Source organism: Marmota monax, unplaced genomic scaffold, assembly GCF_021218885.2.
Source record: "Marmota monax isolate L192 unplaced genomic scaffold, Marmota_monax_Labrador192_F-V1.1 WCK01_AAM20220418_F8-fsc00034, whole genome shotgun sequence".
In the NCBI taxonomy this organism is placed as follows: Eukaryota; Metazoa; Chordata; class Mammalia; order Rodentia; family Sciuridae; genus Marmota; species Marmota monax.
This window is the reverse complement of record NW_026693934.1, coordinates 2,672,275-2,690,911: the sequence shown is the minus strand read 5'-3', so window position 1 is coordinate 2,690,911 and position 18,637 is coordinate 2,672,275. Positions and strand designations below refer to the sequence as shown.

The 18,637-nt window shown below is 32.7% G+C and overlaps 1 protein-coding gene across 1 annotated transcript in view; it reads right to left on the bottom strand.

The window, feature by feature from the left end:
• Lrp1b (LDL receptor related protein 1B) overlaps window positions 1–18,637 on the bottom strand; it is a 1,856,415-nt gene that overhangs the window by 810,816 nt on the left and 1,026,962 nt on the right. The window contains exon 11 of the mRNA XM_058585368.1: window positions 17,057–17,293. Coding sequence (XP_058441351.1) covers window positions 17,057–17,293 — 237 coding nt within the window. The remainder of the gene's footprint in view (window positions 1–17,056; window positions 17,294–18,637) is intronic.

Sequence of the window (18,637 nt, the reverse complement as noted above, 5' to 3'; positions counted from 1 at the left end):
CACATATGAAGCCTGTATTTTCAAGATACTTCTCAATATATTGTTCCCAAGATATTTTCTGTCTTGTTTGTAGGTGTATCCCCAGGAATTAGTGCATTGTACTTATATACATGTTCTCAATAAAAACTGGTTGCATGATGGAAGATATAAACAAATTACTATCACCTCATGAATAATTCTTGAATTATTTTAGTGATGGAAAAGTCATTCCACAATTATTAGTCACTCACCTTCTCTCATAAGCCTAAATTACTATACCATGTTATAGTAACTTTTAGCTAATTGATATGCTGTGTTGGAAAAAACACAGACTTTGCTGTCAGAAGAAAATGGCTTCCTTACTTTCAAGCTGACATTCATTTTCGTCTTTATAAGAACTTTTATAAATTCCCCTTTATTTTATTTATATAAATGTAAATGGAAATAATGGAGTATATAAGGTACCTGTAAACAGGATGTCAGGAATGTTAGCTCATTACCCTACTCCCATATGCATCCTTCACTTGGCTATCACTGTGCCATTTCTTCTCCCTATTCACTCTCTTTCCCTGCATATTTGCATTTTCTAAATTTTTCTTTTCCTTTAATGCCAAGAGAATATTTCATATGAATTCTTATTCTTCACTATAAAGTTAATCTACTCTCTAAACTCCCTTAGTACTTGTTTATATATGAAGTGTTCCCCAAAGCTCATCTGTTAAACAATGCGAGGAATTCGAGAAGTTTGAAATGATTGGTTTATGAAATTTAACATAATCAGCGTGTAAATCCACTGATATGGATTAACTGGGTGGTAATTGCAGGCAGTAGGGTATATCTGGAAGAGGTGGGTACCCAGGGGCACATCTTTAGGGTATATACTTTGTCCCTGGTGAAGAATGACCTCTCTCTTCGTCTTGCCATGTCATGAGCTGATTTCCTCCATCATGCCCTTTCACCTGGATATGCTGCCTCATCTTGGGACTAGAGCCATAAACTCATCCATCTATGGACTGAGACCTTTGAAACCATGTTTCCCCAATAAATTCTCCTCTTCTACATTGTTCCTGTCAGGTCTTTTGGTCACAGCAATGAAAAAACTGACTAAAACAGTCCTCTTCTGCATCTCATTTCTGATAATCATATACTCTCTTAAGTTTAAGGAAAAATGGATATGTCACTTTTTCCATTTGTCTCCACAGTCTTCCTAAACAGCAAAAGAAACAGTTTCTGTCTACAATCCCAAATAAAAGCCAGCAATTAAAGGTTTCATTTTGTGGAATGAAAAAGAATTACAGAATAAATGTAAGCAGTATAAATATGATTGCAGGAAAGAATTAACAGACTTGAGAGTGGTGTTCCTATGGGGCTAGGTTGTTCAGTCCAGAATATCAGGAAAAAGTACTACCGTATTCTTTCAATATTATTAGCATACAAGTATATTTGAATTATACATGTAGTATAAATTTTATATATATATGATACATAACATAATAATGCAATGTATCTGTTTTACAAACATGCTATATCTTAATATATCTAATAGCAACTGAGAATAAACATTATTCCAACCAAATCAAAGCATGAAGATGTTATATAGCTTAGCCGCTAATAAATTATGGAGAATCCCCACTTAAATGTTTTGACTTCCACACCTGTACTTTTAATTTCTGAATTTGGATCCAGGATCTCTAAGGAAATTTCCATTTCTAAAATCTGATAATCAACTACTTTGAGGTCATCCCCAAACAATGTTATTATCTGAATACTATGACTAGGAAGGTATTATAGGGGCCAGAAAGAGAATGAAATTCTGAGATCAGACAAACAAGTTCAAGACCAATCAGCTGGGGTAAGCAGACACTTCTTAAATCCTGTGAGATCTAGGTTCCTAATTTGATAAGAAATGTAGTATTTCCTACATTCAAGGATTGCCTTAAAGATTCAGAATTATTTATATGAAACATCTGGTACCTTAGTGGATGTCGTTATAATGAATATTTTGTTTATCAGATATGAACAAATTTGGTTTAAAATATAATTTTAAATATTAAGATCATTAAATGTGTAAAATAATTATTTTCCTGAAGAAGCTTATATACATGAGTTTGTATGTGGATATATCACACATATGCACATTTTCTGGTGGAATAAAATTTTTAAAAACACTATTAAATTACAGAATTGAAGAGCATTATTTAATTACCTCAGATTGGTAATTCTGAATATTTTTAATAGTCTACCTAATGTTTAAATATTTAATTTAATATTTTACCTTTAAAATTTAAAAACTGTGCTAAATAAGAGATAAAGTTTGAAGTTTGCTTCTTACTTCATCTGAACTTTATAATTCTCTAGTCTCAAGTTAAAATACTACATAGACCAAAATAATTAAGTATTTCTAAAGATAGAAAAAAATGCTCCTGAAAATACTTTTTTAAATAACTATTTAAGTTGTCACTGAGAGTACATAGATGTTTGGGAAGATATGAGGCAGACTGGAGCAAAACTAGCTCACAAAACACCTTTATTTGGGAAAAATATATTCATTTAGATATAAAACAAAGAAATTAAACTATAAAAAGACATTGGAGAGGAGTTCAGCAGGCCAAAAAAAATGAACTAAACTAAAATGACTCCCATTTTAGGGGAAGAAACAAACACTTTGGAATATTCTTTCTTTAAGGAAAAGAGCTACCATTGTTGAAGAAACCTATTGATATTAATGTGAAAAAAATGTTGATGATCTCACTAGTTTCATAAAACTTTTACATTTGTGTTTCTTCATTATTTTTAATAGTTATATTCATCTTAATTCTGAATTAAAAAATGAACTATGAGTGAAATAACATTCAGGATCCTTTCTAGAACTAATCACTATTGACAATTTATTAATCCTTCCAAAAATTTTAATATACTTATATAAATAACACCATTTTTTCCAAAAATATTTTGTTATTTTGTTTGTTTATGTTCATCTTGGAGTTGTTTTCATGTATGTATATATAGTTTTTCCTCATGCATTTTAACTGCTACTTAAGTTTTATTCTATTCATAGAATAAATGCAGCACTCTTTTTTTCATAGACATTGATGTTGTTTCCAATTTCTTTATTATTGCAAAAAAAAATTGCTGTTTTTACTTTTCTGGGGGGTGGGTACAACAGACTGAACTGAGGGGCACTCAACCACTAAGTCACATCCACAGCCCTATTTTGTATTTTATTTAGAGACAGGGTCTCACTGAGTTGCTTAGCACTTAGCCTTTGCTGAAGCTGGATTTGAACTCAGGATCCTCGTGCCTCAGCCTCCAGAGCTGCTGGCATTCCAGGAATGCACCACCACACTATTTTTGAACATGTATGTACTTCTATAAAATAGATAATCAATAGTGTAATTGTTTGACTACACATTATTCGAAATTTCACTTTGGACAGACATGAACAAAGAATGTTTCAAACTCAAGAGGAAAATGGATATTCTCCCAAGTAGTTTATTTTCTTTTCTTCTCAACAATATTACATACCACCAATCTTTTAAAATCTGATACAGGTAGTAAAAATTATATAATTGTGATTATATGTTGTTGAACATTTCCTTGTGCCTTCTTAAGACGTGTATTTACCAATGCTTTTGACTTTATTCCCTAACGTATCTCATCTTCATCTATTTTGTATTCTTTTTTAATATTTGTTACATATTTTGTTATATCTGTCATAAATATGTTTTGTCTAGTTTATCCTCTGTGCTTTCATTTGGTCATAATGCACTTTGCCATGCAAATTTGTTTTTAAACAGTTTAGTGTTGATTCATATGTATATTATTCTAGGTTTTGTCTTGCTTAAGAAAATGTTCCACACCCTAATATCACAAACTATGTCTTATATTTTGTCTTTGTGTTCTTTAAGCTTTATATTCATATGATTTTTTTTTCTTCCAAACAGAATTATCCCAGTTCCATTATTTGAGTGCTTCTGGGTAGTGTAATTAACATCCAGAGGATGTGTTGAACTGGATCCAATATTTTCAATGTGGTTAATTATTAAATTATTTAAATGATTGCCTGGAGGTCTTTTCTCCCCAATCTCTTTTAGTTTTTATTAGGATCATAGGGCTACTCTTTTTAACTCTTATATTTTAAGTTTGTTCCTGTGGATTTCAGGGTATTTGTTCTAGTGCTTGTCAGTCTGGTCCAATCTGCATTTTATCTAGGGAATTATCATTATTTCTGATGACTGATACTACATTTTTCAGTTTGCCAGTGTTTTTTACAAAGTTTTCTATTAAAGTATATTTTTAGTAATTTTTATGGATATAAAATGCAATGCAAAGTTGAATTATTTGCTTGTCCTTATATTTAGTCCTTTTCCTCCTTTGTTTTCTGACAGGTGCATTCAAGTAGAAAGCAAGCTCCTCCAGAATAATTTCAGAAGAACATTTTGTCTAATATAGGGCTGATATTTGCCAATTAAACATGTGTTGGTAAGCAAACAATGAAAATTTTAATAATAAATAAGAATCCAGTTTTGGAGTAAACCTTAATCACTGCACCAGTTCTAATTAAAGAAAGTTTTTTTTTTTTTTTTCCTAATTATTTGGTGCATGAAGTGTTCTTTTTTTTTCCTTTTCCTAATGTGAAAACTCCCACTGTTAATAATGTTTGTTTACTCATTGCTTTTAAATAATGCAAAGGGAGCTACTGGAACCACACAATACAAACCATTGTATCAAGTGAAATGTCCATGTATATAAACTGTGGATAGTTAAAAGAATCACAAGGTATTCATATGTGTTCACTGAAGTACCCAGATATTTTTTTAATTGATTCTAAAGGCAAGGTAAAGATGAAAAAAGCGGCTTTAAAAAACATTTCAATATTGCTCTTCAAATTCCCATTTACATTAAAGAATTATTAACATTCTGTGTTAAACTATAGTCATGCTGCAGAAACCCACAAAGAATATTGAACACACAACAATAAAAGAAGGCCAAATAACCTAAAAGACCAAACTTTACTCATGCTAAAAAATGATGAGAATCCAAGACAAAATGAAATGCCACAAGTGACAGGCCTCTTCCAGAAAAAAAAAAAAAAAATTGACCCATGAATTGTTTGTTGTTCCATTAGCAAAGCACAAGAGAAACAGGCAAGTATCATAAAAGAAGTTTTTTTTTAATAAAAAGGAAAAAATGGTAAAGAGTTCTTAAAAATGAATGCGGTTGGAAGTTTAATATCCCTGAGAATCCCTGGCATAAAGGACACCTTTCACTGAGTTCACAGAAAAAGTTTGAAGGCAGAACAGGAAATGTGAGACTCCTCAGTGGCTCCTGGATATGAACCACACCCGAAGCCTCAACTCACAAAAAAGAAAACTCTTACACAACAGGGGAAGGCTAAGAAGACTCTCCCAATCCTAGAAGCAAAGAAAAACTCCCTGTGAGGGAGGTATGGAAAAGCAACTTCCCAGCACTAGGAAATCTCTTCCCAGTGGAGGTGAAAGTAAGTGGCAAAGGTAAGTTGTCATCAAAGAAGGATAGAGGCCAAAGCTACGTGTCCCCAAGGAATGGTAGGAAACTTTCTTTATCCCACCACAAGCTCAAAGGCAACACCAGTCAATTGCTTGGAGAAGGATAAATACTATTGCCATCAGTCACACAAAGGTCACCAACACTGAGGAAAAAGAAGCAAAATTTGTGCCCATGGAGGAGGCGAACAAAAGCTGCGTAGACCCACAATTCTAGATGGTATAGAAAGTGAATGTTTGAATCTTGAAAGTCTTCAATTTCTTTCTTTAGTGCTCTGTAGTTTTCATTGTAGAGGTCTTTCACCTCTTTTGTTACATTGATTCCCAAATGTTTTGTTTTATTTTATTGAGGCTAATGTGAATGGGATTGTTTTCCTGATTTCTCTTTCAGCTGATTCATAATTGGTGTGCAAGAACACAATTGATTGTTGGGTGTTAATTTTATATTTTATATCCTGCTATTTGACTGAATTCATTTATGAGTTCTAGAAGCTTTGTGGTGCAGCTTTTTGGGTATTCTAAATATACAATCATGTCAGAGGGAAATAGGAATAATTTGAGCTCTTCTTTTCCTATTTGTATCCCTTTAATTTATTTCTTTTGTCTATGTGCTCTGGCTAAAGATAGGCAGAATCAATGTTGTCAAAATGGCCATTGTAACAAAAGTGCTACAGATTTAATGCAATTTCTATCATAATTCCAAAGATATTCTTCATAAAAATAGAAAAAGCAGGCATGAAATTCATTTGGAAAAAATAAGAGGCCCAGAATAGCCAAAATAATCCTTAGCGAGAAAAGTGAAGCATGAGGTTATCACAATACCAGACTTTAAATTATACTAGTAACAAAAACAGCATGGTATTAGCACAGAAACAGACATGAAGACCAATGGAACAAAATAGAAGACACCAAGACATACCCACATAAATACAGTTACCCATTGTAGACAAAGACACCATAAGTATACATTGAAGTATAAGTATACATTCAACAAATGCTGCTGGGAAAACTGGAAATCCATATGTAGTAGAGTGAAATTGAACCTCTATCTCTCACCATGCACAAAACTCAACTCAGAGTGGATTAAGGACCTAGGTATTAGACCAGAGACTCTGAACCAACTAGAAGAAAAGAATAGTTCCGATTCTCCATCATGTCAGCTTAGGAACCAACTTCCTCAATAAAACTCCTAAAGTGCAAGAAGTAAAACCAAGAATCAATAAGTGGGATGGTATCAAGCAAAAAAAAAAGCTTCTTCACAGCAAAGGAAACAATCAAGAATTTGAACAGAGATCCCACAAAATGGGAGAAAATATTTTCCACCAGCATTTCAGATAAAGCATTAATCTCCAGGATATAGAAAAAAACTCAAAACAATGAATACCTAAACAACAACAACAACTAAAACAGAACAAATAACCCAACCAATAAATGGGCAAAGGAACTGAACAGGCACTTCACAGAAGAATAAATACATTGGTCAACAAATATATGAAAAAAATGTTCAACATCTGTAGCAATTAAAGAAATGCAAATTAATACTACACTGAGATTCCATCTCACTCTAGTTAGAATGGCAATTATGAAGTGGACAGGTAACAATAAATGTTGGTGAGGATATGGGAAAAAGTACACTCATTCATTGCTAGTGGGGTTGCAAATTTTATACAACCATTATGGAAAGCAGTATGGGGATTCCTCAGAAAACTTGTAATGGAACCATCATATGACACAGTTAACCCACTCCTCAGTTTATACCCAAAGAACTTAAAATCACCATACTACAGTGATGCAGCAGCCACATCAACATTTATAGCAGCTCAATTCACAATAGCTAAACTATGCAACTGAATTTGGTGGCCTACAATAGATTAATGGATGAAGAATATATGGCATATACACAATGGAATTTTATTCAGCCATAATAAAGAATGAAATTGTGGCATTTGCCAGTAAAAGGATGGAACTGGTGATTATCATGATAACTGAGATAAGCAGGTATCAAAAATCCTAAGGTAGTATGTTCTCTCTGATATGTGATGCTAAATCACAAAAGGGAGAGGAAGATTAGAAATTCACTAGATTAGAGAAAAAAAGGTACACTCTTACATTGCTGGTGGGACTGCAAATTGGTGCAGCCAATTTGGAAAGCAGTATGGAGATTCCTTGGAAACCTGGGAATGGAACCACCATTTGACCCAGCTATTCCTCTTCTCGGACTATACCCAAAGGACCTAAAAACAGCATACTACAGGGACACAGCCACATCAATGTTTATAGCAGCACAATTCACAATAGCTAAACTGTGGAGCCAACCTAGATGTCCTTCAGTGGATAAATGAATAAAAAAAAGTGCCATTTATACACAATGAATATTACTCAGCAATAAAAAAGAACAAATCATGGCATTTGCAGGTAAATCGATGACGTTAGAGAAGATTATGCTAAGTGAAGTTAGCCAATCCCCAAAAAACAAATGCTGAATGTTTTCTCTGATATAAGGAGGCTGACTCATACTGGGGTAGGGATGGAGAGCATGGAAGGAAGCTTATTTCTAGATAGGGAAGAGGGATGGGAGGGAATGGAAGGGGGAAGGGGATTAGCAAGGATGGGGGAATGTGATGGTCATAATTATACAAAATATATGTATGAAGATTTGAATTTGGTGTTAACATACCTTATATACAGAGATATGAAAAACTGTGATATATATATATATATATATATATATATATATATATATATATATATATATATTAAGAATTATAATGCAAAAAAGAGTACATTTATAATGGCATAATTTTGGAGTGAACATACTTTATATACAGAGTTATGAAAAATTGTGCTGTAAATGGGTAATAATGAGTGTAAGGCATTCCACTATTGTCATGTATGTAAAAAATAAATTTAAAAAAATAAGGAAAGAAGGTGAAGCTGCAAAATCGTATGGCTAAAACTATTTTGGTCCCATTTTTGGAATAAATAAATATAGGAATACATTTTTTTAAAAAAATGGTAAATGAAGGAAAGGGAAGGAGGAGAGGAACAGGAAAGACAGTAGAATGAATTGGACATAACTTTCCTATGTTCATATATGAATACATGACCAATGTAATCCCACATTATGTATAATCACAAAAATTGGATTCTAATTATAACAAGTTATACTTATTACATATATGAATGTCAAAATATACTGTACTGCCATCTGTAACTAGAAAAATAAATAAATAGATGAATGAATAGAAAGTATTCTTTATTAGAAACTGATCCAACAAATAATCAAAAGTTAATGTTTGCTTTCCATGCAGGTAGAATAGATTACCTCCTGTCCAAGACCTATCACAAGTATACAGAAGAATTTAGTTGTCAAGGGAGAATAATCATCCACTTTAAAGACTTAGAAGGAGAAATTCACAGAAGACTGTAACAAGTGAAGGAAGTACCTCTCTTGTATCTACCATGAGTTTCCAGTGAGTAAACAGGTCACAGACTACCACTGAGGCAAAGAAAAAGAGTGTGGAGAGAGATCTTCAGAGGGGAGCCATGCAAAGACAATTGAAGGCTGAGGGATGAGCAGGAATATGACAGACACAAAACATTTGTCCTCAAAAGGACTGTTTACCATGGAATTAGTGCATATAAAACTGTTCATATTGCATTATCAATTCCTATTAATTATATTTCTACCACAATGCTGAGAAGAGATTGGGCATCCAAATCTACCTAGCTAGCTGGCAGGAAGAGTGAGGAAAATAAATTCAGGGTAAAGAAATTCAAAGATGAGTCAAATAAGTTCTCTATTCCTTCTAGCAGGAAAGCAACACAAGCAGAAACAGAATATTTGCTAATGCACTGAAGTTGGGATTTTGATACATATGTAAACATAATGGACTGAACATTTTAATTAAGATTATGTTCCTGACTTGATATGATGGACATCTCTTCCGTAGCCTTTAGAAATCAAGGACTGGGATTTGATCAGGTTTTGATTTGGGATGGATGAGATTATTAAATAAAAATTAAAGGTCAATGTGAGGCAAAAATAAAGTTATACTTTAGATGTGTCAGAGTGAAAATTCTCAGCATACTGAATAAACAATATCTATTATTTCTCTCTAAAAATCTTCCCCAATGGCTTCTTTATGGAAATGTCATCAGTCTATATTTTGGATGTAATCTTGTCTCAAGATGAGTTAATGTTTCCTGCTTTGTAATATTCCGAGTTAAGTCAACCAAACTTTTTAAAATCAGAAATTAAAAATCATTAAATTTAATATAGTAGTCTTAGAGTAATTAAAGATTCCCAAGTGAGTTTTGAAATACTATATAGGAATCGTGTAATCCTAAGCATAATTAAATAATTAGGTTGAATATATTTCTTCTCCTTTAAGGAGAAGGCTGAAAATTAGTACTTTCTTAAAAGTCTCAAAACTACTGATCAGAATATTTATGAAAGTAAAAATTATAAATAATAGTTCTACACTTTGGAATTAGCAAGCATTTTCACATTCTCTCTTTCGACCTTAGCAGTAATCAAATATTTATAAGATAATTGATTTTTTATAGATGCTTCTTTTCAGCCAATGCAAATATGTACGTATGTGTGTTTGTCAATAATTATGTAAGGTTAGGCATGCTTATAATGAGTGGAAGTGAACAAGGGGAAAGCTATCTTTCTCCATGTTTACTAAAGTACTGTAGCTCCACAGATAATTCCACTTTTTCATGACAATCTTTTAGATGCACATTTCAAAGCTTCTCAAAAAATATGTATTTTGCTGGCCAAAAGATATATTGGTTTAAATTGTTTATGAAATATCTCATCCTCTTCTTGAGAAATGTGTTTTCACATTCTAAAAATAACATGTATCACTATTTTCTGGTCTAAAATATCAAGTAAATTCTAGGAAAAAAACTCATTCACAGTAAACAAGAGTGTGTGCAAACAGGTTATACCCTTGCTACACAGTACGATGACACTATCCATTAGATTCTCAAGAGTTGTAAACTCTTGCAAAACTCTTCTTAACAGTTTTAATTAGGAGATGTCTATGACTGACAAATCTATTCATTAATTCCTTTAGTGGTTGGTCAGTGTCTATCTCTCTCAGGCTCTTTAAGCTTGTATGGTAGAAAAATAGAGTGGATTTTTATCTAAAATCTAGTAGCAAAGATTAAAGGTCTTCTTATTTTTAAAATATTTTGCAAGGCATTATCACTGTAATGTCCACAGACACTTTCTGACAAAATTCATTAGTGTTACCTCAATTCATTTATTCTGCCACAGTGAAATGCAACTTTTATGAGATTCTTTTCCTAGAGAGTTTTACAATGGTGAAATTCCTTGAAATCCAAGGATAAAAGGTAATTTCTAGGTGCAGAAAATTATAATCTTACTTTAAAGCTCATGTATTCTAGGTAAAGATTACAGCAGGTGTGTGTCGACCCTAGGGCTGCTTATAGCAACCTGGAACAACTGCTTAAAGCAGATCATAAAATGGAAGTTGTAGGGTGTGTGTGTGTGTGTGTGTGTGTGTGTGTGTGTGTGTGTGTGTTGGTACTGGAGATTCTGAGTAACAGAATAATGAATCCTCAAATAATAATTCATGAGCTAAGTATAACACCACACTTTTTAACACAAAATAGTAAAGACTACAAGATTCTGAACTCCATGGGTGAAGTGTAAAGATGTGGGAATGGGACTGAACTGAGGAATACGACTTGGACCTTCAGATACTAGACAAGCATCACATAAATATGGTGTTACCCTTTGATAATATATCAACAGGTGGTCTTTAAACATGCCATGTGGAGAATATGAATGGCAGGGCTATTTTCTTCATAATATCACGAAAGAGAATTTATCCTGATCTTGCCTGAAGTCATTCATTACTCCTTAACTAAATTAACTAACTTAAAGGAAGACTGTGAGGTGTGGATAAATGCATACCTGCTCCATATCTCAATCAAGTAGAACGTACTGCCAGAAACACACAAGTTCAGAACAACAAAGTGCTCAACAGCACATGCTCTTGCTTCCTATGGTTGTTGCTGTAACAAATCGCCACAAACTTGGTGGCTTATGACTACACATATCCATTATCGTACAGTTTAAGTGTGATGAGTCTAGAATGAATCTCATTGTGATCAAATCAAGATGTTGGCAGAACTGCTTCTTTCTGGAGGCCTGGAGACATGGTACATTCTTTTTGCCTTTTGTAGGTTCCAGAAGGTGCCTGCATTCCTTGGCTTGTGACTGTGTCCCTGCATCTCTCCAAGCACTTGTATCTACAGCCATAACAGCTACTTACCCCTTGCCCTTCCTATAAGTTTCTGTGTGATTTCATTAAGGGCCCATTCAAACAACCCAAGATAATACCCCCTTCTTAATATCCTATTTTAGTCATATCTGCAAGCCATATGGGGTAACAGCTTCAGGTCCTAGAGATTGGGATATGGATATCTTTTGGACACAATTATTCAGGTTACCAAATCACATGGCTTTTTATCTTGGCCTGATTGAGAGAGAATTTTCCATAGTTTTTTTTTACCTTTATCCCATTTCAGGAGTAGAGAACCTAAGTGGCACTTTATCCCATTTCAGGAGCAGATAACATAAGATGCCACTTTTGTGATGCTCTGTGATAACCTCTGTGGGGTTCAGAACCCTGACAGAAAATTAATGATACTCTGGCTATTACTTCGGATATTACAAATGATTGACTTTTGCATCAGAAGAAGTTCTGCCAGCATCCACAAAGTTGTAGAAGATTAACTTTTTAGACTGCAAGTACAATAAAATCTGAGCCTTCACAGTTTTTAACTAGCTGAATCCACTGACTAGATATGTAACTCTGCTGAACTTGTTTATATCCCTGAGTTTCAATGCCCAATCTATATAATGGAGCAACTACTACTACTGACCCCCGAGACTTGCTGATTGGATTAAATGGAATATTGGGCATAAAGTACATAATCTTAGCACCCCGTAAGCACAGATCAAAAGTTAGCTATTATTCCAGCCACTTATTTTTCTTATATTTTCTAATATTTATTTTTAATTAACTTTAATTAGGTATGCTTTACATTCAATGAACTATATAATTTCATTTTTTTTAAAAAAAATTCTATTGATTCTCTTTAGTTATATATAAGATTAGGATATATTTTGACATAATCACAAAAGCATGGAATATAATTTTCTCTAATTCAGTCCCTAATACTCCCTTCCTTCCTAATATGCCTCCTGATTCTTTCTCTATTCTATTGATCTTTTAGAAATTTATTTACAGTGTGTTTTGTTTTGTTTTAAGTAATGTTCTATGGATATTCTTTTTTGTTTTTGTTGTTCCTGGGATTGAACTCAGGGGCATTCGACCACTGAGCCCCAGTCCCAGCTCTGATTTGTATTTTATTTAGAGTCTCACCAAGTTGCTTGGCACTTGCTTTTGCTGAGGCTGTCTTTGAACTCACAATCCTCCTGCCTCAGCCTCCCAAGCTGCTGGGATTACAGGCATGCACCACTGAAATGGGCCCTATGGATATTCTTGGTGTTAGGATTCACCAACATCAAGGATGTACATACAAAAGTTTGATCAATTTTATTCTACCCTTCTTCCCTTTTCCTATCTCTCCTGCATCTTTCTCAATGCCCTTCACAGAGACTAGCCCCAAGGCAGCTTTGGTCCTTCCACTGAGTGTTACATCACAAAATAAATGGTATAAAATAATAAAATAAGAAAAACATACCTGGGGGACACAATGTTTCGCCAAAGTTACAATTAATTATAATAAAAGTAAATGTCTATATTCTTAAGCACATATTTTATTTGAAATTATAAGAATGACAGTTGGGAAGAATTGTAGCTGTATAAGTCTTACGTTTACATTTTTTAAATTATAGCATAACATGAAATAAAAGAATCAGATATTCATTCATCAATTCCAAAACAAAAAGACTATCAGATTTTTCACATTTTTCCACCCTTTCTAATCTCTATATAACTATTTTGGGGGAAAAATTGCTAAAGAAATCCTACATGTTATATGAAACAGTGACCTCAAGTTCCCAGTTTAATTGTAGAATTTATTGCAACTATAGTTTTTCTATTATGGCTGCAGGCATTAATAATTTTCAAACATAGGAAAATCCTTTGAAACTTTTAATACTTTAAAGATACATAACTATATGAAGGATCATTTTAACATGCCTTCAGTTTGGAGCTATATATCTCCAAGTAGAATTAATTTCTACAGTTTAAAAACAAGTACTGCTCTATGGAATACATGAAACAATAAATTGAATAGTAAATTTCATTTTTGTAGTTTTTTCCTCTTTCTGCTGCAAAAATAAAATTCATACTTCAATGAAAAATGAATCTTGGACAAAAAGCCTGATAATATAAAAATAAATTCAGTCTTATAAAAGGATCTCTCTTATTCTTTCAGAGAAAGCAATAATTATATCTGGCAAGAATAGCTAACTTAAATCCCCCCCACACACTTTAATTCTGCTTCCTGCTGATTCTTCTGTTTCTTTCCACTGCAGTATCCTACTTTATTTTCTGTAGAGCACTTGTCATTACCTTGTTCACTTATGTGTTTATTGTTTGTTTCCTGCTTCCTACTGAGATCCAAGCTGATATAAAACAGCATTGACCCCTGATGCACAATTCCTATCCCCTACAAGAGCACATGGCCAAAAATGACTTCAGTTAATATTTATTGACTAAACAAGTAAATCCAGGAATGAATTAAAAGAAGAATGATAGGGATTTTCCAAAAAATTTGATAAAAATTCTCAGAAGGAGAAAAATACACATGGATAAATATTTTGTCATTACACAAGTCTATTTTATTAAATCAGTAACATGTTTTTCACTTTAGAGATATTTTCAATAATTATTGAAACATGAAATTCCTTCAAATTGATTATTGTCTTTCTCATGAATTTTACAACTGTTTTAGCCTACAAAGTCAAAACGATATGTTACATTTAAAGGTTTTTCAATAGACCTCTAGGAAAAAAAAAATCAAAGAATGAATGGAGATGGAACATTTTCGGCAATTTTGCATATTTTTTTATAGAAAGAATATGTGTATATTCAGAAGATGTTCAAGGTATTTATGTTTAATTTACAAATAGAAAAATATGCATAGCTTTATACTCTAAACTATGCAAACTATTCAGAATTTCTACCAAGCTTACAAAATCACTTGTCAAATTAAGCATTGACTTCCAGTCTTCAGATTGGATAGTAGATGCTAGACAAATAAAGAAAAACACTTAGAATTTAATTTTTCTCTCTTTAAGAATCACAAATTGTCATTTGCCAATATAAACTTCTGTTTTGACAGGTTAGTCTTGTGTTGCAACATGTATTATTATTCTCTTTAATGGAAAGAAAGAAGATAAACTTTTTAAAAAGGAATATTGACATGTTACATATATTTCAGTTGTGAAAATCTGAAAAATGTTTTTATACCCTTCATACTGTCAAACCAGCATAGTAAAGATGTGCCTGGCAGTTGAGCAGTTGTTAGAATTCATCTCTGTTACTGTGGAAGAATTCAAAGAATCACCAGTGTCACTGATAATATACTGTTATCAAAGTCAGGATCATTAGCTGGGACATTCAGGCACAGCATAGGAACTGACACTTTTTGAAATGAAACCAAGAAACTTCTATATTATACTTTAGTCCCTCCTGAAGATATCCAGGGTAAAACTACAATAATCCAAATGTATCTACTTATGGCAAGTGTGCAAGTCTATTGTCCTTCTGGAACTGTCAAGTCCCTATCAACTGTTATCATATTACCAAGAAAAGAAGGCAGACTGCCTCTGCCACATCCAATTTAAAGCAAAAATTTTAACTTTAATTAGGACACTCTTTGAGAATGTTAAATCATGGTGGATTTGTATTGCCTTAATCAGTAAGCTATTAAAAAAAAGACAAAAACTGGTATATTTTTCATTTTTGTACTTCATTTGCCACTCATGGAGACTATTAACTTTTTCATCATTGAAGGATTGATTTAAAGTATGGCTGAGTTGAACAAATAGTTTTCTTATGTTCCCCTAATTCTCTCTCCTGGTAGACAGGAGAGACTACCATTCGTGGCCATTCTTGCTGTAAATATTTTTAATCCATTTCTGCTTTGATTTTTTTCTCTTTCTTTGTGATTAACTCTGCACCCCATCATTGGATTGACCTTTCTAAAAATATCAGCTCATTCACATTATTCTTCAGAACAAAAATATTCCATGTTTCTTGCTCCAAGATTTTATTCACACCCTTTACCTCATATTCGAGGCCTTTCATCTTTCCAATTTTCACCTCCCAAATCTCCTTTTTTCACTATTACCTGCATAGGAAACCTCTAGTAATGACCTACATCCAGGACATTTGTGTTTGTTTCTTCCCCAAAGAATTTTTGGTTACAGAAATGTCCTCCAATTACAACTTAACATTTGTCCTTTAAAATCTATCCCAAAGCCTGCCTCCTGCACAGGAGCACCCTGAATACACTCCTGTAAAGACACCTCCGGCTTCCTGTGGGTTCCCAGGACATGGACAGTCTCCACTCATCATGTGTTTCTTGGGACAGCCTTGATCTTATTAAGGTAGATGAAGGGCTTCATGAAGGTGCCGGTCATTGCCTAAAAATCCTTTTATATTTTCTAATAGCTAGTACAGCGTCCTTCATATAATAAGCATATAATTAATGTTCCTTAAACCATACATTTCTAAAATATTCAATAAGTCAATGGGTTCATATATGAGGAAACCAAGGTCCAGAATTATTAGGTAACATACTTAAAGATGACTGTTAGCCAATCTAAGATCTACTTTGTTTGAGAATTAAATACCTTCTCTACTTATGCCAGTTATATTTTTAAATATTTTATTGCTTGTTCCTGTGAAATAAGTTACAAAATACACTAATTTCAATAAAGCATATGCATATATGTTAACATGTATGTAACTTCATATATGCATTCATAAAAATAGGAATCAGTAGCTGACTTTTCTTTGGAGACACTAATATTTCAAGGGTAAGACTGGAAAATTTCATTTCAATCATTTGTAAAGAATAAAACAATATGCCAGAATTTGATGAAAATTGGGATACCCACATTTTTAATACATTCTGAGTGACATGACCAATATTCTAATAAGAAACAAATTCTAAATATTTTCAATGTTCTCTTAAATTTCATTTTACTACATAGCATTATAAACACATCATAGTAATTCTATATTTTCCCAGAAAAGATGGAAAATATATCAATTTATTTCTGGAAGTATTTAAAACGTATGACAAAGTATAAGTTAAACTTTTAAAAAATGAAGGCTTTAACACATTGGTAAGTGAAAAGAATGGAGAAATAATATTATTGAGCAAATAAAATTAGCAAATATTTTTAAATAAACAAGTTGAGCTGAGGATCTGGATAATGTTACTGTGAAACACATTGGATTTAATCCCTTTAAAGTCCTCTATCTCTGGACAGTTTGATGTGACTGTGACGCAGAGTTACTTACCATCTTTCAGAATGGTTTCTCGCTCTGTGCCATCTATCTTCTGCCGGCCAATTAAGAAACTGGTGGTGTCAGCAAAGTAGATGTAATTGGTTTCTGCATGAAAATCTACAGCACGAGGGTTTACCAGATTTTCTATGGGGATCATGTATTCATCAGCTATCTTGGTATTCAAGTCCATTCCTCTAACAATTCCTGGGCGTCCTTTCCCATAAAAGAGGAACAACTCATTCTTTGGTCCTGCAGAAGAAAGATTACAAATATAAACAACTGATGTTGCCTAATCTTCTTTGCACTGCATAATGCCCCTGTTTAATTAACTGGCCCAATTAGCATTTTTTTAATTCAATACTAAAAATTAAACTCTAAAATATGCCAAATGTATCTTGATGCAAGAAGGCCAGCTAATTGCATTACTTTAATTAAAACAGAAATCACTTCAGTGAATGGTTATATTTAGTTAATTATTCTTTTGTCTGTAACTGTCTGTATAGAAAAAACATGACAGATCATTGACTAACTTGTAACTTGTGAAATGGACATTTATTAAAACATCTGGTACATTTAATTTTATAATTCATTACAATCTATCTAGCACTCTCTGTAGATACTAACTATAGCTCTCATTATAGTTGACAACGCTAAAAAGTTCAGAACATTTAAGAAACAATACTTAAGAATTTTCATCTACATTCAGTCAGAGACAAACACAAAGAATCATACTCTATCACTAACTTGCATGTGAATATATTACAGTCATTGCAACTTATTCTTTTAAGAAATGAAATCAAATGCCAGTTATAGCATCACTTTTTCTTCACATTTCAATTAGAACGTTAAAGCTGATGTGCTCTGACAGTACTCTAATGTACAACACAAGCCTTATCAAAAGCAAAACAAAAACAAAGTCTCTCCCCTTAAAAACATCTTTAAAAATGTAGCTTTTTCCTTTTTAAAAAATGTAGCTTTTTCTATAGAGCAAATTGACTCTTTCAGACTAAAAGGCAATATAAGACACTCTTCCTATTAGCAGGGTACCCAATGCTGGCTTATTTTATGTGAGTAAAAGAAATTAATTATATCAAGTTATATAACATATATTTTGATAACCACATAAAAACTGAGATTTCAAGTGCAATAAATACAAGCATTATAGAAATTTGGGAAATAATAAAAGAAAAAATAAGTAATTACTTATAAATCTAATATCCTCAATACAAACAATAGTAATATTTCTTGTACATTTTTCTCTTAAAAATAAATGTTATTGAGAACTAAATTTTAAAAAAAAAATAACATGTCTTTATGTACAGCAAAATTGAGACAAATCTTAGATACCTAACATTGATGTTCAGAGTATTATCAGGATATTGAAAAATAGGCATGTGCTCCAGACTGACCCTCTTCCATCTCAAAAACTTTGAATATCTCAATTATATTGTGCTTATTATATGTGTTTAAGAAAAAATTTAGAAAATTTCATGGTATTTCCCAGCAGCAGAATGTTTGAATGGAATGAGTGCATTTTATACATTAATTTTATTATACTCTTGATATAAATTCATTGTGGTTGTAGTCATAGCT